The sequence below is a fragment of the Pezoporus wallicus genome, unplaced genomic scaffold (genome assembly GCF_028554395.1).
Source record: "Pezoporus wallicus isolate ANWC-B61680 ecotype Strahan unplaced genomic scaffold, APGP_CSIRO_Pwel_v1 contig_7506, whole genome shotgun sequence".
NCBI classification, from domain to species: Eukaryota; Metazoa; Chordata; class Aves; order Psittaciformes; family Psittacidae; genus Pezoporus; species Pezoporus wallicus.
Window position 1 is genome coordinate 413,375 of NW_026637546.1, and position 25,231 is coordinate 438,605.

Sequence of the window (25,231 nt, forward strand, 5' to 3'; positions counted from 1 at the left end):
CCCCTCTCCGCGCAGTGCTTGACGGCACGCTGCATCAGCACTGTCGCACGGCAGCTGCGAATAGGGAGCCGCGCTCGCCGGAGGGGGCCGCAAAGCGCGGGCGAGGCCGCACGTGTGAGGTGAGCGGTAAGGCCAGGGGTGCGTGGAGCGGAGCGGAGCGGGCGGCGGGGGTGTCCGTCGGAGCGTCCCCCGCGGGTGCGGGCCAGCGGCGTCCTCTGGCGCTGTCTCCGCGCTGGCCTGGCGTGGTCTGGCCTCGGGGTCCCTGGGGAGCGGGGTCAGCCAGGCATGTGCTCCGCGGCCTTGCCTAGTTGCGCTTCCGTGGTGACGCGCCTGCGGGCGACCTGATTTGGTCCCTCACCGTCCACTTAGGGACGGTCAGCGGCTGTTGAGAAGGGTTTAACTCCGCCAATTGTGTTAACCGGTGTGCCAAGAAATGCGGGCTGTCTTTTCCTCACGCTGTTGGCAAGGGAGCCGCGGTGGTCCAGTAATGCTGTCCCTTGTGTCCTCTGCAGTGCTGCCACAATGGAAACCAAGGGTAAAAGGGGGTTCGTGGGGAAGAGTGGAAAAGTGCCTTATGGAAAAGCACCACATGGGAAGAGGAAATTTAAAAAAGATAATGGTAAGAAGACAAGTTTTCCTAACAGGGATTCCTTCTGAGTCGTTGATGTTGTGCTCAGGCATGCTTGAACTTAACTTCTTCACCTTGGTAAACTTCTGAAGTGATGAATTTTGTAGATGAGGTTGGAGAAGTGCATGTTGTCTGCCTGGGCTTCAGTAAAGCTTTTGACAGTGTCTCCCATAAAGTCCTTGCAGAGGGGCTGACAGATTATGGGCTGGATGAGCACATGGTGTGGTAGATTGAAAACTGGCAGAATGGCTGGGCCCAGAAATTGGTTATAAGTGACACAGAATCTAGTTGAAGGCCGATAACTAGCAGTGTACCCAAGGAGTCAGTACTAGGCCTAGTTCTGTTCAACCACTTCACTGATGATTTGGATTATGGGGCAGAGTGTACCATTACAAGTTTACTGGTGACACAGAGCTGGGGGGGAGTGGCAGGTGCTCTTCAGAGAGGCCTCAGCAGCAGGGGAGAAATGGGCTGACAGAAGCCTTGTGAAGTTCAAGGAGTAAAGGGCGAAGTCCTGCACCTGAGGCAGGAGCAGCCCCACACACCAGTACATGTTGGGGGAAAGCAGCTTTGCAGAAAAGGCCCTGGGGCTCCAGGTGATCACAAAGTTGGACATGAGCCAGCAATGTGGCCTTGTGTCAAAGGTACCAAATTGGATCCTGGGCTACATTAGGAAGAGAGTTGCCAAAAGGTCAAGGGAAGTGATCCTTGCACTCTCCTCAGCACTGGTGAGGCCACATCTGGAATGCTGTTTCCAGTTCTGGGCTACTCAGTACAAGAGAGACATAAGCATACTGGAGAGAGCCCACTGAATGGCCACATACATGGATGAAAGGTCTGGAGCACCTCTTTTGTGAGGAGAGGCTGATGTTGTTAGGGCAGTTGAGACTGCAGAAGAGAAGGCTGATAGGGATCTTGTCACTCTATACAAATACCTGAATGGGGTGTGCAAAGACAGCCAGGACCAGAGGCACAAATTGAAACACAGGAGGTTCCTGCTGAATATCAGGAAAGATGTCTTTACTACGAGGGTGACTGAGCACTCTCAGGGTGGAGTCTTCCACTTTGGATATAGTCAAAAGCTGCTGGGTGGCCCTCTGGGAGCGGGAGGGTTGGACCAGATGACCTCCAAAAGTCTCTTCCAACCTCAATCATCTGTCATTCTGTCTTGCATTCAAAACTATACTGACTGTATGATCAAGTAACCTGGAAAAAATGAGGCTGAAATGCTTTAAATAAACTGCACTGAAAGCCCTTCAGCTCTATTTGATTCACCTAAAATACTCAGAATTTTAAAGTTGATAACTTTTTGATTCTGCAGTTTGCTCTCCTACAGTAAGTAAAAGTTTGACAGTTGAAGCTAGGGTGTGTGAAGTGCTGTGGGTTAGAGTTGTGAATGTACCTTTCAGTGGTTTTTTTTCTTCTGCTTTAGAGGATGTCAAAACAGCTCTGACCACAAACTGTGGAGAGATGATTTGGGGACTGATGCCCTTGGTGTCAGGGGTGGTGAAATTCTTAATTTAGAATAATCCTTTTATGTCTGGGCAGTTTTACTGCTGCCCAGAAAATAATGCCCGGGCGGGACTTCCTTAGGGGAAAGTGGAACATCCAGGGACTGCCATGAAAACATCAGCTTTGAGAAGCATGTAAGAATTATTGTTACATGTATAATTGTTACTACAAAGAAGTTAAATTCTTGTTACAGCAGTTGTTATTTTGAAGCAACATTAGCTCTGTGATAGCATTTTAATTTCTTTTTTGTTGGGTAATAGATTCAGGTCCACCAAAGAAACTCCTCAAGAAAGGAGACGAGGAGGGAAAGCCTAAATCAATTTCCAAGAAGTTTGTGAAAGGACAGTTAAGACCTGGAAGAGCTACTGTCAAACAGTTCAGGAATAAACAGCAATCAGAAAAGTTTGCAAAGAAGAGCAAGCTCCAGGATGGAGAAGAGGGAGGTGAGCAGTTTTTTAAGCCTGGATGTCAATGGTAACTAAGTTTTGGGAAACATATTCATTTAGGTGCTCCTGTCTTCCTCTTTCCCCTTGCTTTGTTATCACCTTTCCAAACTGGCACAATGACTGCAAGTTTACTTCATGTTTAATATTTGCTGTGGAAAATGTTCTTCACCTGACTAAGCTTGAGTAATGAGAATGAACAGTTATGAATTTTCTCTGAAGTCAAAAGTAAAGATGCAGTAGCTAATTTAAATAATCAGCATGCCATCATGAAACTATTTGAGTATTTTAATGATAGCATTAAGTGGCTAGGTTGAAACTGACTGCTTTCCCATCAATTTGGAAAGTACAGAACATTTCACAGACTGGTTTAGAAATTTAATCCTCTTCTCTAAAAGTACTGGGTATAAAATTTGGAGCACAAAAGTTCATGAGAGCTGGCTATTCCTTATATTACATTATTTTTTTCTTGTAGTGCAAACTAGTCAGTTCTTTCAGTTCTTTTTTCTTGTTTTACAAAGACATTATTAGTGTTGTGACTGCTTTTGTGTTTTACTGCTTATTTTTATGTTTATACAGAGAAACTAAATAAATGTCTAGTTTTACCATTTCTTTAAATGGATTTCTTTTTTAACTTTGTTTCTGATGCATGAGAACTTCATGTTGTTCCTTACTTTGTTGTGAAGCAAAGGTCTACTAGGACAATGAAACAGAAGTGGCATCTTACGTGAAGTTCTGCAGAAAACTATTAGTTGTTTGAAAGTCAGTAGAAGGTATTGAGTATTTTGCTGTTGTATTCTTCAGAGTGGCTTCACATGGACTATGCACTAGATGCCTGGAAACTTAATAGGAACAGAATGTTCATATTAAGCTGCTTTAAAAAAAAAAACAAACCCCAAAACCAACCACAAACAAACCTTTAAATGTTGTTTCTAAGAATAACTGAAAGGTGCTCGATATTGCACGGTGGCTCTGCTCTCAAAGTGTTAACTGTTTTTGCTTGTCGCTATTATTTTAGGAGAGTAACAGAAAAAAATAATATACTTTGTAAAAAGAGAGAATGGGTTTTGGATGGGTAAAAAAGTTAAGTGCATGCTGCTAAATGCCAACAAGCAGTGCTTTAAGATCTAAAAATTTTATGCTGGGTCCTTAATGTTATAGAATAATAGAATCATAGAATAGTTAGGGTTTGAAAGGACCTTAAGATCATCTAGTTCCAACCCCCCTGCCATGGGCAGGGACACCTCACACTAACAATGCCACCCAAGGCTCTGTCCAACCTGCCCTTGAACACTGCCATGGATGGAGCATTCACAACTTCCCTGGGCAACCCATTCCAATGCCTCACCACCGTCACAGTAAAGAATTTCTTCTTTATATCCAATATAAACTTTCCCTGTTTTAAGTTTTAACCTGTTACCCCTTGACCTGTCGCTCCAGTCCCTAATGAAGAGTTTATCCCCAGCATCCCTGTAGCCCCTCTTCAGATACTGGAAGGCTGCTGTGAGGTCTCCATGCAGCCTTCTCTTCTCCAGGCTGAACAGCCCCAACTTTCTCAGCCTGTCTTCATACAGGAGGTGCTCCAGTCCCCTGATCATCCTCGTGGCCCTTCTTTGGACTTGTTCCAACAGTTCCATGTCCTTTTTACGTTGAGGACACCAGAACTGCACACAGTACTCCAGGTGAGGTCTCACAGGAGCAGAGTAGAGGGGCAGGATCACCTCCTTCGACCTGCTGGTCACGCTCCTTTTGATTCAGCCCAGGATACGTTTGGCTTTCTGGGCTGTGAGCGCACACTGCCAGCTCATTGACCAGCACCCCCAAGTCCTTCTCCGCAGGGCTGCTCTGAATCTCTTCTTTGCCCAACCTGTAGCTGTGCCTGGGATTGCTCTGACCCAGGTGTAGAACCTTGCACTTGCCATGGTTAAACTTCATGAGGTTGGCATCAGCCCACCTCACAAGCGTGTCGAGGTCCCTCTAGATGGTATTCCTTCCCTCCAGGGTATCAACCGAGCCACACAGCTTGGTGTCATCGGCAAACTTGCTGAAGGTGCACTCAATCCCACTCTCCATGTCACCAACACAGATGTTGAACAAGATTGGTCCCAACACTGATCCCTGAGGGACACCACTTGTTACTGGTCTCCAGCTGGACACTGAGCCATTGACCACAACTCTTTGCGTGTGGCCATCCAGCCAGTTCCAGCCAGCCAGCCATGTTACGTGTAGAAGTAATAGTTTGCATGCATGACTTGGTTCTGTGAAGCCATGTCATATGAGATTATGTTTTTTGTCAAGGTATGAATAAAAGTAAGATCAGATACTTGAAGATTTTCCATAACTCATTTGTGGCACTTTACAGCACGTTACGAATTTGTTGAGTGGCAGCGTATAGCTGTTGTATAGTAAACCCCATGCTTAAGGAATCTGACTGAAAGAAAAGGTTAATCATGTTAAAAGACTTCAATTTTGTTCCTGTCTGAGATTTCAGATATGTATCTTTGAGTTAAGGCTCTTTTGAGGGAGAGAAAAGGTATGTGTGAGTACAGGTTGAACTAAAAAGCTAGGTGAATCTTTAAGTCAATTTTCAAGCTGTTAAGAGGTTTGCAATGTGTTTTTGACAAAGCTTTGAGAAAAATTCTTGTTTGCCTGGTTCTTTCAGTAGTATAGAATTGGAAATTACCAGCTTATCATATATATAAAATGTTTACACTTTCACATTAGTTAGCTTGGTAACTTAAGACGAAGCTCCTGAATTGTTAACAATTCAAGTCACAGAGCTGCCATAGTTTATACTGGTAAAAGATTCCATTCCTCCTCTTTTACTGACTATAAAAAAATCTATTTATTGTTGTCTTCAGGGTTGGATACTAAGAAGCCAAAGTGGAATGACTTCAAAAAGAAAAGGAAGGAATTAAAGCAAACCAGACAACTTAATGATAAAAGTAACTATGACATAATTGTGAAATCAAAGCAAATATGGGAAAGTGTGAGAAGGTAATAATGATTCTTTTTTGCTTCAGTTAGCTTTTAGTCATGAGTTATAACAAGACTCAGTATCTCTTCATATAATTACATGAAAATGTATTTCCACACTGAAATTCCATAGGTGAGTGATAACATTACATGCAGTTCTGTAGATGGTTTAAGCAGGCTGTGGCGACCGGTGGTGCTAGAAGTGTCTGGGTTAAGCTCACATACTAGATTAAAATTTGTGAGTAAGTGCTTAAGGAGTTGAATTATATTTTGAACCCTGAGGCACAGATCATGTATTGATCCAGCCTGATCTTGCAGTGGGATTTGTGGTTTGTTTTTTTTTTTTTTGAGGCTTGTCTGGTTGGGTTGGGTTTGTTGTGTTTTTTTTTGAGGCTTGTCTGCTGTCTCTGGGCAGGTGTAATTCTAGAACTGGGACCTCACCTCAGAATGAGGAGATAATTTTACTTGCTATAAGTATCTGTGCTTTGCAGTCTTGGCTGTAAGATGCTTACAGATCTTTGGATCTGTGAGCAACTCTGGGTGCAGGTTTGAGTTTATGTTGTTTTTAATAATATTGTTACTCAGAAAATAATCTTAAAAGTGTGGAAATCTGGTTTGGTTTCTAGGAACTGAAAGTGCTTAATTACATCTGTCTACAGATTTAGTGAATGATAATGTAAATTTGGTGTAGCAGGAGCTAGCTTTATTTTGTACTGTCTTCTTAAATTATAGATATAAGTGGATCGTACTACAAAAAAAGTTTTGCTTTGCTTGTAGGAAGAAGTGTGATAAGGAGAAGCGAGAAAAGCTCATGAATGAACTACAGAAGCTTCTTCATGGAAAAATTAAAAGTGTAAGAAAAACTAATGCTGCAGTGCACAAATTCATAAAAGCTTCTTTAAAGAATGGTGAAATGCTAAATGAACTTTTAATAATATAGTACTAACCTGTTCTTCCAAAAGTTACAGGGATTTTTTTCTTTTTTAACTTTGAGTAAAAAAAAAAGGGAAAAATAGTCTTTCCAGTTAATTCTTTAAATGCATAAATTTGCAGTGAAATACATGTTTGATTTTATAGTGATTCTTGGTATTCTGTAATGAATTGGAATTGCACTGTCACAGTCACTCTGAAATTACAAATAACATGAAAAACAAGATACGATGTCATGGTACTCTTTCAGTATTAAAACCTGAATGCATGTCCTTAATTGTCAGCAATTGGAAGTATTGTCTATGTTTTGTTTGATAGAGTACTTTCAAAGTAGTAAAAAAACCTGAAAACTTGATTCATTATAAACAGTCAGCTACTTTTTTAATTGGTATTACATGCAACATGTGGCATAAAACTATACCAGACAGCAAGTGTGTTAAAATAAATTTGTTGCATAATGCCATTTTAACGGCCTAGGATAATGAAGTGTCTCTGTCCTGTAGCTGGCATTTGCACATGATTCAACTCGAGTGATCCAGTGCTTTATTCAGTATGGTAACGAGAAGCAAAGGCAAGAGACATTTGAAGAACTGAAAGGTATTTTCTTCCCATTTACAGTTTACCTGTATGCTTGTTAGGATGCATTTAAAAAAGCGATATTATTTTCTCTTGAATAACTTTCTGCTGAACTGGTGCACTGTATAGTGAGTTTTTAAAACTATATTTAAATTATTGCATTTTGTTTTGTAGAGTTAATGTAGTGCAAAATCAAATGAGCTGTTTTCCCCCTTCTTCTAGATAGCTTAGTAGAGTTGAGCAAGTCAAAATATTCCAGAAATATTGTGAAGAAGTTCCTTATGTATGGGTGAGTATGAAATGAATTTGCTTAGCTGTGTTGCATTGTTTCATTTCCAGTGATTGCAGATTGGTTGGATTCAGTCCAGTGCTGCTCTTAATCTGTATAATCTCATGAACAAAAAAATATGTTTCTGGAAGCATCTTTGTAGCGGTGATGAGGCAGAAGAGCGTCAGGTATTGCCAACGGTAGTTTTCGTTTTGTAAGAAAGTAAAGCTAAAGCTGTATATATTGAGGAAAACATATGCCAAAAGAGATTCAAATATATGCACAAAGTTAACCTTTCTCTCATACAAAAAGAAAAAGGCTTTTAAAATTTTTCTCTGTTTAGCATTTCAGGAAAGCATCCTTCATTCTGTAGGATTTATCCACTGGTTTCTTTTTCCCTCAAAATGCCTTATGATTTCTATGGCAAGAAAGCCAGAGATTCATGGCTTTCTTGCCATATTTTCGTGAATGCCAGAAAGCTGATCCAAACCCATTTATTTCCTGGTTTCTGTTACAATTCATACCACCTAAACGTGCTTCCAAAAATGAAACTGTTGATAGGTTAGCTTATCCCTAAAGTTTTGACTCTTGGTATCTATTTTTCCTTGTGAAACAGCACAAAACCACAAGTTGCAGAAATAATAAAAAGTTTTAAAGGCCATGTGAAAAAAATGCTCCGTCATGCTGAAGCATCTGCTGTAGTGGAATATGCGTATAATGACAAAGCCATTCTGGAGCAGAGGAATATGCTGACAGAAGAGCTATATGGGAACACTTTCCAGGTTTACAAGGTGATGTTTAAATTCTTTCTAGTCTAAGGTGTTCTAGCATATAAGGTACTGTGTACTATTTCTTCCAATTAAATTTCTTTCAGCTGTTCAAATATGGTCTAGTTTAGCATGTTTAAATGTTATGATTGCTTGTGAATGTTTCTAGTCTAGATTAAATTGTCATGTTTTTCAGTTTGAGCTATGTAAAATATTTTTTGTTAGAGACACAAATAGTTTTATTCGCTACCGAGTACAAAACTGTTTTATGCAACAGTTAACTACACTAGAGAGACTTTTGCAACCTGATGTACAACACAGCAGACTTTTACCCAAAATTTATGTCAAAAATGTGTAAGAAATTACTAGCTCGTTTCTGAATTATATTCCTGTTTTCTTTACTGTATTACACATTTAGCAACACTAGTAGAAAGGCATGTTTGCTCTGATTGTGGGCTGTAATTTTTACTGGGAGTAAAAGAGCCTCAGAAATCCAGTGCAGCGTTATCTTCCATCCTTCTAGCATTCTTGGCATGAGTTTTTCAAGTAGCTTTAGGTTGTGGCTCAGCAGTATGTGAGTTTGTAAGAAATTACAATGTAACCCTCAAAGAGACCTGGAATTTCGTGGAGTTTTGAAATGAGTGGTTTAATTTTCATCCTCCTGCCTCCAACTTCCTACCTTTTCCACCCCAGCAGGAATGGTTACAAATACATTTCTTCTAATTTTCTATCTACTCAGCCTATTCTACTAGCAACGGATTGTTTTACAAAGAGTTACCAGTGTATAGTTAGATAACAGGAAGTACTTCTGTTTTTAAGGTATATGTTACAAATTCCTTCTCTCTGCTGTCCTTGAACTGGAATTTTCTGGGCCTTGGTTAACTTCTCAGTTAATTCACTTGTTGTTCTCTGACAGAGGTGTACTGTTGTGCAGGCTTTCTGCTTAGCTTAGGAGTCCCTTAACAGAATGTTAATTTTGCGTATTTTACCTTGTATCTGACAGTCTCGTGAAGAACTGACTATAATTGGCAGCAACCAATTCAGACCACAGAAGTAGCTTTTGTTTGCTAATAATGGATATTCAGTTTGTAGAAACAAGTATATAGCTTCTGACATACTCAAAGTAGACTAGCTTTGTATTTTTGAAATTGCAAAAATTGTTAGCTTTGCAGAAAAAATGTTTGTGATACTGTTCATGAATTTTGATTGAAAAGGAACTAAAGATTTTAATTTTATGTAAGCTGTGATACTTACTGGGAACAATTGCACTGGTTGTACTTTCATTTCAGACACCAGTTGTCCCAACACTGGATAAAGTATTAGCAGCTCAGCCTGAAAAGAGGGAGGCCATCTTGGATGAAATGAAACAGATTCTTACACCAATGGCACAAAAGTAAGGAAAAGAATTGATTTAGGGAGTACAGTCTAGCATGAATCAGTTTGTTTCTGCCATACAAAAAGACAGTGATAATGATACTCTTAAGTTGTAACATTGCTGTCTTTAGTAAATAACTGTAGTTTTGTCCAAAGTGTCATATCTTAATTTTGAACTCCACTTCGATAAACTAAAGTGTCCCCTGCCCCAGCTATTCAGCAGAAATCCTGCAGTGTGGTGTACTTCCATAATGCAGTCATTATTAGGTAAGCTTCTCTAGTGGTCCTTAGGAGAAAATATTTTGCTAGGTTTAGAATCTTCCATGTACTGCAAATGCTAAACATCTAATCCAGAGTGTCTGTGTTTTCTGCACAAGGCACTGCCAAACCTGTTTTTTAAATGCAAATGAAATACTGTTATCTTATGTTAAAACCATTACTTATAGGGGACTTTTTGCTTATTTTCCTCTTCCCAAATACAGAGAGGCTGTGATAAAACACTCACTGGTACATAAAGTATTTTTGGACTTTTTCACTTACGCTCTTCCAAAACAAAGATCTGTAAGTATGTTTTGTTTGGTTTTTATGTTCTAAATGCATGGCTGTCCTTGTCTACTGTAGTTTCTGCCTTAGTTCTTCTTGTAGTTTAAGCCTAGCCTGTCACTCAGAAACCACGCAGCTGTTCGCCCCCCCCCCCCCCCCCCCCCCCCCCCCCCCAAGAGGAATGGGGAGGAGAATCGAAAGAATGTAACTCCCACAGGTTGAGATAAGAACAGTCCAGTAACTAAGGTATAACACAAATCACTGCTGCTGCCACCAATAATAATAACGATAAGGGAAATAACAAGGGAGGAGAATACAACACCTCACCACCCGCCGACCGATACCCAGCCCGACCGAGCAGTGATCTCACCCTTCCGGGTAACTGCCCCCAGTTTTACTTCCTGGGCATGACGTGCTGTGGTATGGAATACCTCTTTGGCTAGTTTGGGTCAGGTGTCCTGTCTCTGCTTCCTCCTGGCTTCCCCTCCTCCCTGGCAGAGCATGAGACTCACAAAGTCCTTGGTCAGACTAAACATTACTAAGCAGCAACTAAAATCATCAGTGTTAGTGCTGTTCCCAGGCTGAAAGTCAAAAACACAGGACTTACCAGCTACTAAGAAGGAGAAGAAAATGACTGCTACTGCTGAACCCAGGACAGTTCTGAGCACCCTTCCTTGAATTTTCTCTCTAATAGAAACTGTCAAGGTTCAGTACCTTTCTGATTTCATAGGGTAAATATGATGAACTGTGTAGCTTTCAAGGGAGAAAGCATATATCGTTTACAGTCTTTCAGAGTCCTTTTGAGACCATTTTTCTTGGTTCAGGGCAGTAAGAATGGTTCTGTTGAGCCAGTGATGCTCTCTCTGTTGTTGTGAGCAGACAAAAAACGTCCTTTCCTACCTTCACCCACATGTCTGGAGATGTCTTAGGCCTTTTCTTTCACATTTTTGCTTTTTCACCTTTTCTTCCACAGGAAATGATAGAAGCTATCAGAGAGGCTGTCATCTACCTGGCACACACTCATGATGGAGCCCGAGTAGCGATGCACTGCTTATGGCATGGTACTCCCAAGGTATTATTTGGTTTCTGTCTACCCAGTCCTCTTCATTTATTTAATAATAGAGTCCTCTTTTTATTTAATAATAAATAATAACTGTATAAATAACACATAATCTACATTACATAATTAAATATATAGTATATAGTTTTAAATAATAATTTAATGATAGCATTTAATAATAAAGAATCCTGGTTTTAGTTAATAATAGTCTAGTCTGAGACTGTGAGTGTGGTTGCCCAGATGGGTTCTTCTGCCAGTGGACATTTTGATACAGTTAAGTATTTGAGAGCAAGGTTAAAAAGTGGTTCCACTTGACTTACTGGCAAATAAAAGCAGTAGATTTTTTTGTGAGTCAAATGCTTTTGTTAGAAATCCTGTAATAGAAGCATCTTTTTTTAGCGGAGTTCATGAAGGTGATACATAAACGTGTTCCATTTTAAGATTATTGGCCATTCTTTCATTCTATAGGTTTCTTAATGCCAGTGGAATTGGCAGTAGGAAAAGGACAGTAAAAAGTTGTAATATGGAACAGTATTTGGCTATGGAATGCCAAGACTTCAAAAATGTTACAGGAACTGTATTTAGCTTCTTCTGTTGATACGGTATCCTGAAATACTTCACGTGTACTGTATGCCATCATCTCTTGGAAATACTGTAGTGCCTTCTTTAATATGAGGGTGGTGAGGCACTGGCACAGGTTGCCTAGAGAAGCTGTGGCTGCCCCATACCTGGCAGTGTTCAAGGTCAGGTTGGACAGGGCTTGGAGCATCCTGGTTTAGTGGAAGATGTCCCTGGCTGTGGCAGGGGGTTGGAACTCGATGATCTTTAAGACCCCTGCCAACCCCTGCCAGCCCATTCTGTCATTCTTATGAAAACAATCTGCTTGTTAAAGAGTGCAGAAGAAAATAGGAAGTTGCTAGGCTCTAAGGGTAGTAATGGGTGTGGAAAAGACTGAGCAGTGATTGCAAAAGCCGAAAGTACAAGCACTGAGGAAACTTTCTGCCAAAAAATGTATCTTGCTAGTAAACAGGTTTTGTGACAGGCTAGATTGAGTCCTTGCTACTTAGAAGTTTCAGGCCTTGTTTGATAAGTTTCTTTCCAAATGAAGAGTTGAAGTGCATTCTTGTGTAAGTAGTGAACAAGATACAGGTGAACCTGTGTGGTGGTTTAGAGGTGTCGCTCTTTCTAATTTTTTATTTTTTTTACCATCAGCTTAGCGTTTTTGCCATGTCCTGTTGGTGGGCTGGACTTGTAAACTGTCCTGGGTTCAGCAGTAGCAGTCATGTTTTTCCTTTGTGTTAACTGGTGCAGTGCTGTGTTTTGACTTCTAGTTTGAGAACAGTGTTGGTGAAGCCGATGTTTTCGGTTGTTGCTAAGTGATGTTTACCCTGACCAAGGACTCTGTGAGGCTCATGCTCTGCCAGGGAGGAGGGGAAGCTGTGAGGAAGCAGAGACGGGGCGCCTGACCCGGGCTAGCCGGGGAGGTATTCCATACCACAGCACGTCATGCCCGGGGTGGGGGGTAACTGGGAGTTACCCGGAAGGACAGGAGCTTCCGGGTGGAACTCGTTTTCTTGGCCGGTGGTATCGTATTCTCTTCCCTTGTTATTTTCCCTTATCATTGTTTTAGCTGATAGTAGCGGTGGTGATTTGTTGCTGGACTGTTCTTGTCTCAACCCGTAGGAGTTGCACTCTCTCTCGATCCTCCTCCCCGTTCCTCCGGGAGCGGGGAAGGGGAGAGCCCCGGTGCGGGGGGTGGGGGGAGACGGACACGGACCTCGATTGTTGTCAGCTCTGCACCACTCGCTGGGAGTGAACAAGTTACCTGACTGGGTTTAAACCACGACATAAACACATACAGAACCTCCCTAGGATTGAGTCTTTCTCAAATCAACTCTTCTAGGTGCTGACTAGTAGCACAAATGTGAGACTTTGGTAAATAGCCTTTGCTTTAGTAAGCAGGTTATGTTTTTGAAGGTGTAGATAACAATTTAGTTACTAAGAATCACTGGCATTATAGGCTAATTCAAGTTTCTTGTTTCCTTTTGTATAGGACAGAAAAGTAATTGTGAAAACTATGAAGACATACATTGAAAAAATAGCAATGGTGAGCGTTTATTTCATAGTGTCTGAAATACAAGTGATTTGATAGAGACTAATGTGATTGCACTTCGGTACTGGAAACAACTGAGTTTTTAATAAAACTAGGTTTAAAATACTGGTGATATATTAGTATAAAATATAATGAACTTTATGGAATATTTAGAGACATACTGAGAAGCTTTATTGTGGGCAGTAAATACAGTCCTTTGAAGTAGCTGAGTTAATTGTAAGTCCTATATTATATATCTTTTATATATACATATATTTTCTATATTTATTTTTTTTTTTGAGCCCAACTTTGCATTACATCTTCATTGGTTAATTCTTCTTGGTTGGGAGTAAAATAACATGTATATAGAAAAGGAACTGAAGTTAAGATGTGGTGGGTGGGTCCCAATATATTTGAATGTGCCATTGCCATTTGAATGTGCATATTTCTCACAAGTTTTTTGTTTTGTTTTTTAAGAAGTCAGGAAGATTAAAAATGAATTAATACTGAAATGGCATACAATGGAAGAAGTCTCTATTTATTTTTTTTCCGAGTAATATACATGTTTTGAGACTGCAGCGCCAATAGAGTAACAGTTGCAATTGGATTTCATAGTTTCAGGCAAAATTACAACTGTGAAGAAAAGCTTTTTAAACTTTTCTATGTGATTGTATTGTTCTGTTTACTGATAGTATGTGTAGTCTCAATCAGTGGTCTCCAAACTTCTGGTCATGCAACCCTGACCATGCACCTCAAATATATGTGTATTTGTGTATAAATAATATACACATACTGCTGTACTAGTATACATTACAAAACATACACAGAAATAGAAATTTTAAAAAGATGATATAAAGATAGCCAGTGGTTATTCTTATGTATTTATTAATGATACAAAAAATATTTTCTTCCTGCCTCATAATGGATTGTCTTGTGCAGCCCACATTGGAGGGCCCTGTTTTAAGTAATGTTTCTCTCCATAACTTTTCTACCAGAATAAATTATTTCTATATTTTATTAAGTATATATTAGATAGAAATATGAGACAGTAGGCAAATAATGGCAAAAACCCCTCTGGAGCACTGAAGGGCTGGCTTTGCTTACACATAGAATCTCACTGACACATAAGTGAATTGGGTCGTGCCCTTTTGCGTATGTTAGAACTTACTGTCCAGCAATACAGCAGAGACTACGTGGCTTATTGCAGAAACATGATCTCCAAAAATACAGTATGTGATTTTTCTCAGTTTTAAGCAAATACCTTGTAAATAAAATCTGTATGTAATGTTTGGTGAGGCAAATCCTAAGATTTCCATTGGTAATTATACATAGGATTAGGTTAATAGCTTGGATGTGATAAAGCAGTATTATCTATTTCTAATGGCAGATCAACTTAATCTACCTTTCTTTTAATGACATGCTTCTCTTAACAGGCCTTATTTTTAGTGACAGTCTAAGCGTTAGGCTTCCCTCATTCTATACAGTGGACAGAATTTACATGTGGTTCATGTTGTGTCGCATTTAAAACAAACTCTCGGAAATGTTGACCCTAAGTCAGTATGTTTGTAGAACTTTACTGCATGTCATTTCTGATGTCCCATCTTTGCAGGGTGAGTTTTCTCATCTGGTCTTGCTGGCAGCATTTGATTGCATCGATGACACTAAACTTGTGAAACAGTTAATTGTATCAGTAAGTAATAAATTTTTTCCTAAACAGTGTACAGATAGTGTTAGTGTTTCTCAGTGTATAGGAAGATGAAAATAGGAATCCATCAGCTTTTTTTCAAACGATTTAATTAATTTCCCCTTTTTCTGTTTAATTATATTTGTGTGTCATGTTTATTTTTTTCCTTTCATAGAAGACCTCAGCACTTTCATATGTTCTCTTTAGTTATTTATTTGAAATAGTTTATAAACTAGATTCTGTGCTTGCTGAAAATTACCCGTTTTGTACATGTTCATTCTGGCTAATGGATGAATGGAATTTCTTTTGGTTGGATGCTGAAACCATTAACTCATATTAATTCTCAAAACTTGATATTTTTACTTAATATGTTGACAATTAAATGACATTAAGGATATAAGGATGCTGGGGAAGGACTCTTCATTAGGGATTGTACTGATAGGCCAAGGGGTAATGGGTTAAAACATAAACATGGGAAGTTTAGATTGGATATAAGGAAGAAGCCCTTTACTGTAAGGTGGTGAAGCACTTTAATGGGTTGCCCAAGGAAGTTGTGAATGCTCCATCCATGGCGGTGTTCAAGTGTGGGTTGGAGAGAGCCTTGGGCGACATGGTTTTTAGTGTGAGTGTCCCTGCTCATGGCAGGGGGGTTGGAACTAGATGATCTTAAGGTCCTTTCCAACTCTAACTATTCTATGATTGTACGATTAATGTTCTGGGTAAGATCCATACAATATTTTTATCTTCTTCCAAAATGGATGCAGGTAGATTTCTGAAACATGAGAGCATCTAGCTGTTTGCTTTACCTACATGAAATTGCAGAATGACATTAAGGATAGTATGCTGTCTTTTGAAATGCCCCATTTCCTCACCTTCCTTCCAAAATCATTTAATAAAGTTTCTCATAGTGTTTAGATTATGTTTGCATTCAAATTTTATCCCTTCTAAGATGTTTTAATCTGTAAAGTGTTACAAGGTTATGTTTTCACACTGATAAAAGAGACTTCATAGTGCAGAATTAGTTTTCATGCAAGCAGGGTAATTAACATCAATGTATAGGTTATAATGTGCTTATAGGAGTACTCATGCTCTTAACTTTTAGGACTGACAGGTTGAGAGGCAGTGGCAAGGAGGTAAAGATGAGTCAAATACTCTGCATGTAGACTGCCAAGTTGACTACTAAACCATGTCATCAATGGCCTCATTTACACTTTTTCTGAACGCTTCAGGCACGGTGATTCCACCATTTCCCTGGAAGCCTGTTCCAATGCCTGATTGTGCTTTCAGTGAAGAAATTTTTCCTAATATCCAGTCTAAACCTTCCCTGACACAGTTTGATGTCCTTAAGTCTTGTCCTGTCCTTGCTGCTTAGAAAGAGAGACCAGCCACCTCCTCTCTCCATCCTCCTTTCAGCTAGTTGTAGAGAATGATATGGTCCCCCTGAGCCTTCTCCAGACTGAACAACTCCAGTTCTCTCAGCCGTTCCTCATGAGACTTGTACTCCAGACCCTTCACCAGCTTCATTTCGCTTCTCTGGACCTGGTCCAGCAACTCAGTATTTCTCTTGTAATGGGGGCCCAGAACTGAACACATGATGAGGCTTGCTTTAAAAAATAAGAGGAGTTCCTCCATTGGACAGCTTTGTGTAAAGGGAAATTAGGCTTTTGTACCTAAGCTGAAAGACACATCCCTAAGTCGGCCTCTCTGGTGTAGACAGATGAAAGCATCCCGGTGTGGAAATAAACGGCTTTTGTTTCTCAGGTCTATTAGCTGTAATCACAGCTGTATTTTGTCCAGTCTGCAATGTGAAAAATTCTGGGCAAGTTCCAAGCAAATAGGCCCTGACGGATCAGTACTGTCTTGGCATGAGATCATTGAGGCATTCCGGTACTATGTTACAAGCACTCTCCTTTTGGAGGGTTTATGAGTTCAGATACTGTGTTTGGCTTTAGCTGAGCTTTCAAGTTGTCATTTAAGTCCTGAATCATCTATGGTTTTCCATCATCTGAGATCAAAGATAATGGAGTATTTACTCTTTGGTCATCCTACTGCATCCATCTGTACAGAAGAGTACAGGAAAATAAGGACAAGTGGCCTTCACTCGTACAGAATTGGCCCACCTGGGTTTATTCAAGTCGAGAACAGGGAAAGGATGTTGGGGAAAATGTGAAAAATATCAGATAAGATCAGTTCTTCAGATAGAGAATGAAAACTAGTAGCAGAGAATGAGGTGAAAGCATAAAGTATTGAAGCAAACTCTATAGATGAATCTAACCCTGAAAATTATCTTAAAGAGCAGTTAGACTTTTAAAACACCTTATACCAGTTATCTCTCTGGCCATACTAAAATATTCCCCTCCCTCTTTTTCCCCTCCCTCTTTTTCCCCTCCCTCTTTTTCCCCTCCCTCTTTTTCCCCTCCCTCTTTTTCCCCTCCCTCTTTTTCCCCTCCCTCTTTTTCCCCTCCCTCTTTTTCCCCTCCCTCTTTTTCCCCTCCCTCTTTTTCCCCTCCCTCTTTTTCCCCTCCCTCTTCCCCCCCCCCTTTTTTTCTCTCTAATCTGTGACACTGATGCATCCGATGTACACATTTTAAACCTGATTATTTTTTTTCCTCACTTCACCAAACTCTCATTCTGATGAGAGGTTTTTAATTTAATTTTGCAAGCAGATACAGATCTTACTATTATATAGGTTTCCTTTCCTAAGCTTTGCATTTGAAAGGTCATCAGTAATTACTGTTGGCTCAAAACTTATTAATTCATTAATGTTTTGTTGCTGCTTGTTTACTTTTACAGGAAATAAATGCTGCTTTACCCAATATAATAAACAACAAATATGGAAAGAAGGTCTTGTTGTACTTGCTAAGTCCTAGAGACCCTGCACATTTTGTTCCAGAAATTATCACACTTCTGCAACAGGGAGATGGAAATGCCTATAGGTATGTAATAGTTAAGTTTTTTTTTCCCTGGAGTCCAGAAGAGTTCATGCAACTTTCTGTCATGATCAATTTAATTTCAGTTTTTTTTATAGTATAGCTAAGTAATGTAAATATATGTAAATAATATCCAAGATTACTTAGATGTGTTAATTTGTAGTCTGTGTTTTTGCATTTCTTGTTTAAAATTCATACATGATTATCAGTTATCAGCAGTATATGGTAGTCAGCAGTTCACTCTTCTTTGTAAAAGGCAAAACCTGTGATGTGTTCTTTGTTTAAACTCACACATCAAACTTGGCATAGAAAATTTTTAATATTGTGTTTTGGGTTGCACAAAAGCATATCTCAATCTAGCAATAAAAATGGAAATTGTTAATTTGAATTCACTGTCTGGTATTGACATTGGTGCTTATCAGCTTTTAAAGAAGGAGCAATTTTATATGATTAGTGAGCTGTTTAAGTAAATCTCAGTTACTGAGTTGTCAGAATGAATAGAAAACAATCAGGTTAAATTATTGCTAACAAAAAACTCTATGAGGTTTACCAGCAGTCAGCTTTAAACACTATACACATTTTCGCTCCATGTGTTCTTAAAATGAGTATATGGAACATGTGTTTAACGGAGCGAAGAGTAATTTTTTATTTTGATTTTCTAATAATTTATATCTATATCAAATAGCGTATATGTCTGAGTTTCATGTTGCTTAATGTGCATACAGAGCAAGTCTTCTACATTAATGTGCTGTCTCTTTCATCAGTAAGAAGAATACTGAACTCCGCCGTCGTGAACTCCTGGAAGCCATTTCCTCACCTCTGCTAGAATATTTGCAAGAACATACACAAGAAGTAGTCACAGACAAAGCCACCTTTGTCTTGGTTGCTGACATCTTAAGAACAGCTGCTGGTGACATCCAGCCTGCACTAGATGCAATTGCTAATTTAGCAGCAGAAGAGCTTGTTCCAGGTGGCTGTGATGGGCAGGTAAAGTAAAAGAGGACGAGTTTCCTGAAATCTTGCCTAGCTTTTGCTCATTTTGCATGACTAACATGAAGTCTTTGCACGTTTTCATCTGTGTAACGTCAGTGTGCTGCCCTGGTAGCATTTGTATGTGAGACATGATCTGTTTTCAGACGTTTTTCTTTCAGAAGTTGTATCATTACTGCATCTGGAGAGAGAAAGGCTTGAGCCAGCATTTCTTATGAGGTTAGATCAAGGTAGTTCATGATCTCTAATCTTCAAAACTGCTTTAAACACTTCATAGGAAGGTAGCTGACAATCATGTTACACAGTCTCTTTTAATGTTACCACTATGCAGTCAAGCAGTTAGTAAATTTTTATAGTTCATTTGACTGTTTACATTGAGAACGATCTCAATGAAGAATGATCAAAGGGTCTCTTAGCTTTCAGGTGTGCCTTTCTCCATGCAAGGAAAGATCTTAGATAATAACTGTTTGCCTTTGCAGCAATAGCTGTCTTTAGAGTATGACCTTCTCTTCAAAGTGTGCCTCTGCCCCTTCTGTATTTTGTTAAGCTCAGTCAGATATGCGTCTGTAGACTAGAAAACAAAAAATGCTGTGTACACTATATTTAAGATAGATGCCCTCTAGATTCTTGTAGTTGTGCTGAATTTGCCCCGTTTTTCCCCTTCTATAGGATGTGCATTTTACAGAATTTTACATGAACTAGTCATGTTTTCTGTGAACTGTTAATTTTCAAGTCCATGAAAATGTGGAAAGTCTGGAAGTTCTTGCAGAGGCAGGTAGACCGATAGATACTGCTCAGTAAGCATGAGGGTCTTGGAGGGGTGGATGAAATGTTGGTTGGTGTGTTTTATTACTGAAAGTCAGATGTTCCAGGGAATGTGATAAAAAAATAAACTGGTCTATTTAAATAAATACTCAGATGCTTGCATCAAACTTGTCATCATTTGCATAGTTGATGACTAAATGGATCGGAGTGATGAGGTGCCTGAGGGCAGAGTGGACCAAGCTAGCAGGAATTTATGGATAGACATGTAAATATGTTTTGAAACATTCTCGTTAAATAATTTAATTGTATTTTGGTTTGCTTTTTCCCCTTAAAGCTTCACATTGCAGAGCATCCAGCAGGCCATCTGGTTTTGAAATGGTTAATAGAGCAAGATGAAAAAATGAGGGAGAGTGGAAAAGAAGGTATGTTGGAAGTTCAGCTTTATTTAATCAAATTATGACTTCAGAGTAATCGGTTATCTGACTGAAAATAAGATTTCTGCAGTTACTTCTTTGAATATACTAATGTATGGAAAATTGTTAACATGCTGTCTAAGATTGCTGCTTCCAGCTTTTATGCTGTTTTGAGTTGTGACATGAACAGAATGCCAAGGATATGTTTTCTTTTTCTGCAAAGGAAGGACTGAGCAGGTTTTGTTCTTAGGGGCTTACTACGTATTTGGCACAGGGTTCACTTCTGTGCTTAAATGCCTTGGTAGCTTTGCTGAATTACACAGCACTTTAAAGGATAGTAATAGAAAAAGTAAAGTCTTTCTAACAAGAAGACTTGTTTCGTTAGTTCTTGTGAGCCAGACTGTAATCTTTGCTGCATTCATTAGTGCTGCTGGGTTAATGCTTTGTGTTACTACGATAATTCATGCACAAAAATAGGACATCTTTGCTGTTTTATATCCCAGAAGGCAGAGACTGGGCACAGATGTTCTCATCTTAATTTAGCTTTTAAACTTATTTTATTACATAACTGTAAAATCTCGTTGTGTGAATCACCATATCCTAATAGAGATTACTTTTTCTCCTACAAAACCCTCAAAAAATGAAAGGAGGTGGGTGTAACATAGGTTAGAGTTTGTCAGTGTTCTGTGGGGTTTTGGGGTTGTTTACTGGTAAGTTTGCTCAGCAGCAAACTTAAAGTTGTAAGAGCAGTTTTCCTGAAGTTCAGTCCTTCAAATTCAGCTGGGGACTTGAGGTGAGCCTAGGTTCTTTCGCATATGCGATTGGTGTAATGAATCTGTAACTTAGCCTTTCAAAGCTACTGAGGAAATAGAGCTGTAGCATCAGTACAGCTGAAACAAACAAGGTTCCTTGTGATTTTCATGCCTCAATAAAAGATTAGCTCTAAAGTTTTAAGTAACTTAATCTGTGAACATTTTGTGTCTTCAGCTGTAGTGTCAGATGCTTACAAATGTAGCGTTTTCAGCAGAGGTGTGTGTATATTAGTGTATTTTTTATAATTGTCTCTTGCTTTGGTGTCATTCTTTCAAAGTTCTTTAAGTCTTCCTTAAGATGTGAATAGACTTTGACACCCTTTTTTTTTAAAAAAAAAAAAAAAAAAAAAAAAAAAAAGAGGGTAGATTTAGATTAGATATAAGGAGGAAATTCTTCACTCTCAGACTGATGAGACACTGGAACAGGGTGCACAGAGAAGCTGTGGCTGCCCCACCCTTGGCAGTGTTCAAGGCCAGGTTGGATGGAACTTTCGAGTAACCTGGTCTATTGGAAGGTATCCCAGCCCATAGCAGGGGGGGTGGAACTAAATGAGCTTTAAGGTCCCTGCCAGCCCAGCCTAGTCTGTGATTCTGTGAAACAGCATGTTTGCCTGCTTTATATTAGTAAACTGTCCACAGTGCTGCTGTTGTCTAACTAATTTAAAGCAATACTTGGAAGTTGTCAAACATCTATAAATGTATTCATTGCATTGAATAGACATTTATTTTGAGACAGAAGAACTTTGTGAATGCTTGGTGGCTTAAAATTATTTGATTAAATCACAACTGCAGAGGAGTTTTATCAGGCTTCTATGTGTAAAGATACTATCTAATTTTTTTCTTCTTCCTACTCTTTTCCCAAACTTAACAGTTTGCTTTGGAAGAACATTGCTGGAACGTGTTGGTATTGAGAATATGAAGACCTGGGCTGAAGTAAATCGAGGTGCCATTATTCTTTGTTGGTATGTAAGGCACATGGCTATTTCTGATTAGGTTCCAGTGTTACTTTCCTGAACAGCTAAGAGAGCATCAGTTGAAATTTCTGTCAGCAAAGTACCATTTTTAACTCGGTACATACTGTCTCTCATGCCACTGCTAAGTCTGCAGTGGAACAGGGTAGGAAAATTCAAACCAGAGTTTCCACAGGTTCCTTGAACTCAGGCTTTTACAGTACTAGGAAGTAGCTCAATGTTGGAAGATCTTAAAAGATTTGATTTAATGTTAAAGATTAAAAATCTAATATATGTTAAAAATTGTGCCTGTATGTCTTGTTTTACAAGTACAAAATTCTCAGAAAAGCAGTCCGCAAATAGCTGATTAATTAACTCTGAAATAACTGTGACTGGCAGCAGCATGCAAGTATTTTTTTTTTTTTTTTTTGGTTTGGGGGATGAGAGTTTTTGGTAACTTACTTGTGTGTGTTGATGCCTTAATTATGGAGCTAAGTATGTCTCATAGTGAAGTAGAAAAGTGTTTGAAATAGACCATACGAAAGAACGGATCATCCAGAGGCTTGTGGTGAGCTGACTTGCTCACAACTTTGAAGCAGAGAACTGTGCAACTGATGAGATAAAAAAGACCCCACAGGAATTGGACTACTATTACTATTTTATCGAATGTGAACAGTTGTGTTAATCATTGCTGTTTTCATTTTGTAACTACTTGTTAGTGTCAGGTCACAGAAATCCAAGTTTTTGTCCTAACCCAAAGTGGTGTGTGTTGTGGAGCTGCTGGGTCAGCATTACTCAGCTGACTCCTCAGAAAGAGTTGCACTGAGCCAATGTCAGCAAACAATTCAAACAGACAGCATGATTTTGAAAAATAAAAACCTCATTTTCCTTGTTTCTACCCCCCTTCTCCCTCACCGAAAGTTACTTTAGACTCCTTGCTGTTTATTTTCCATCTCTGTTCTTTATGACATTAGTGTGAAGCTGTTTTGATGTTCATGCTCTTTTGCAAGGTGAATCAAAAGCTGTTTTCACTAATAGGACTTCTGTTAGTTAACGTAAGTTTAGTTCTAACTTTGTTTAGTCATTATCATTCAGAACATTAGTGCGAAGAATTTTCAGTAGAAGAGTAGCTGCAATCCAGATACAAAACCAGTTTATACAACATGGTTATAGTCATATGGATTTGGCTGTTAAGATTGTTCAGCTGCTGAAATAATAACACTTCTTTGCCTCTCATATGTCTTTAGAATTCAATAAATGCTTCTGATGCTTTTAAGATATCTGATCCTGTGCACAGATGCTCACTGGAGATTTGTAGTAGCAGCTTGTTCACTGACAATGTACTGTACCAGTGCCTAGATTTTTTTTCCCCTAATTCAATGCTGAGTCGAGTCCTTTAGCATGTGATGTTCCTGGCTTATGTATTAAGCTGTTTTGATTGTCCAAATGAAGTTACAAAGTAAGTTAGTGGAAATAACTGCTTAGCTTCACCATGACAACAGTCTCTTAATAGGAATTGAAGACTCGTATAGAAAACAGGAAACTAGTAATTGTTTGTTAGCAAAAAACAGTACAGAAGCAGTGTTTTTTTGTGGAAAAAGTATGTGATGAATGTCAGTCGTTCCCTGTCTGCTATTATTACTCATGATACTACAGGGTGGAACTTTGACAAGTGCTTTGTTGCCAGGCAGGGAAGCCTATCTTCCAGATTGGCAGTTACACATTTTTCACCAATATTGGAACACACCTAACAGGAAAGAGACAAAAATATGGGGGAGTAGTGAGTGTTTGTTTGTTTGTTTGCTGTAATTTTGGTTTTAGTTTGTTTTGGGTTTTCAATTTTAATTAAATCTAAATCCTTTGTAAATTGTATTTCTCTTGATGACTCTTGCCATGACACACTTTCATTTGGGCAGCTGAGAACACACAAGCAAAGCCAGTTGCTTTTGTTCCATTTCATGTGACACCTGCTTACGTCACCAACACTAGTAATTAACGTCATTTTTGTTTAACTGCATGCATTGAAGTTGAGACATTACCTAAATCATACAGCAGGAATAAGTTTAACTTAGTCTGGTATAGGTAACTGCAATATTCTTGTACATAAAATAATTGTTGAGTTTAAAAAACACTCATTTGAAACGAAACAGATACTTTTGTCATGAGGGATGCAAGATCCCGCTGACAGAGGTAATTATCAGACATTGCTAGTTCTCCTTGAAGCTATGATTGATTTTTGTTTTGTTGTTGGCTTTCAGAAGCCATCTGTCACTTGTGTGCATATCTGAAACTTAGGATTACCTAGTCGGTCCATTTGAAGATTTTTGGCTTTCTAGTCATTGAAGTTTATTCACCTTTTAGAAGCGGTTCATTGTGTGTGCTTGATTTCTGAGTTACCTGATATCCTCTGGATGCTCTCCTTTCACTGTCCTACTTAGCAATTTAATTTTAATTTTATTTAAAAAAAAAACATCTGTGGGGCTTGCTTCTGACTTGGTACAAGCATGAAGAGGTTATGGGAGGGTTCTTTGCAGATGTTACGGTCCAGCTTAGTGTAAATAAAGTGTTGTAAATACTAGATTGTCATGGATGCTGGTCTATTTATATTTCTGCATCTGACCTCTCCTCAGAATTTTTGAATTTCTGAATGATACATTGCATCAGGGTAGAAAATGGATAAAACACAGACTTACTGATTTCCATGTCATTTCTATAACCAGAATAGTCATGGCCTGAGAGGAGAGGCTGTGGGACCTGGGGTGGTTTAGCTGGGAGAAGGAATGGCTTTGGGGGCACTCAGCAGCATCCCTAGTACCACAGAAGGGCATGGAGGAGAGCTATGCTGTTCACAGCAGTGAGTGCATGGCTAGAGGGTGGGAGGCAGCAGTGCAAGTGGAAACACAGGAGGCTCAGCCTGGAGGCAAGAAGAAGCCTTCTTGCCATGAGGACAGCCCAATGGTGAGGGAGGTTGGGCTGTCTCCTGCGTGTCAGCCCTGGAGTAGGTGAAGCCCTGAGCAGCCTTGTCTGATCCAGTGTTTGGACCCACTTTGAGCAGGTATCTGCAGCTACTTCCGGTCTGATTTATTCTGTGTTCTGTTCTCACTTGGTGTTTCATGCTTTCTGGAAAGTATTACATCTTTTTCTAGTAGGAAGTAACAACATCTGCCCTGAGTTATGTTATTTGTAAGGAGGTATTGTTTTCTTACATGGACAGCTTCTTTCCCTATGACATATGTGCTGACCTTTGACATCCTTGTTTATTTTCCTGTTTCTTGTAGCCTTCTCCGGAGCACCGATCAAAAAGTGGCAAATACAGTCAAAAAAGGACTGAAAAAACTTGTCCCAAAGTTGAAGCTAAATAAAAATGTAAAAGGAATAGAAGCATTGCTGGAGAAATTGACTTCCTAGTGTAAATGAAGCTAAAAAGACAGTTTACATCAGTGCAACCAGCTGAGATTTTGCATCATGGTTGTTTTAAGACATGGTATATGCATTTGTAAATTAAATAATTTCTAAAA

At 39.3% G+C, this 25,231-nt stretch overlaps 1 protein-coding gene across 3 annotated transcripts; it reads left to right on the top strand.

Moving 5' to 3' along the window:
• PUM3 (pumilio RNA binding family member 3) lies at positions 1-25,231 on the top strand. Of its 3 annotated transcripts, none has more exons than XM_057406079.1 (18): positions 1-119; positions 513-619; positions 2,401-2,583; positions 5,445-5,580; positions 6,337-6,412; positions 6,993-7,086; positions 7,288-7,354; positions 7,950-8,124; positions 9,390-9,493; positions 9,957-10,035; positions 10,991-11,089; positions 13,131-13,184; positions 14,779-14,859; positions 17,647-17,789; positions 18,548-18,770; positions 19,873-19,960; positions 21,635-21,725; positions 24,992-25,231. In XM_057406079.1, exons 2-18 carry the CDS (start codon positions 523-525, stop codon positions 25,119-25,121), a joined length of 1,920 nt encoding a protein of 639 aa, XP_057262062.1. In that variant the 5' UTR covers positions 1-119; positions 513-522; the 3' UTR covers positions 25,122-25,231. The 3 variants fall into 3 exon arrangements, with proteins under 3 accessions (XP_057262062.1, XP_057262064.1, XP_057262065.1); XM_057406081.1 differs by having other exon boundaries at positions 2,407-2,583; XM_057406082.1 differs by lacking the exon at positions 1-119 and adding an exon at positions 181-195 and having other exon boundaries at positions 2,407-2,583.

Excerpts from the sequence above, each read along its gene's own strand:
- PUM3 (XM_057406079.1), top strand. The coding sequence starts at position 523 with ATGGAAACCAAGGGTAAAAGGGGGTTCGTGGGGAAGAGTGGAAAAGTG. Across the intron at positions 7,355-7,949 it reads AAGAAGTTCCTTATGTATGG|CACAAAACCACAAGTTGCAG; the intron begins GTGAGTATGAAA and ends CTTGTGAAACAG. Across the intron at positions 19,961-21,634 it reads GAGGGAGAGTGGAAAAGAAG|TTTGCTTTGGAAGAACATTG; the intron begins GTATGTTGGAAG and ends CAAACTTAACAG.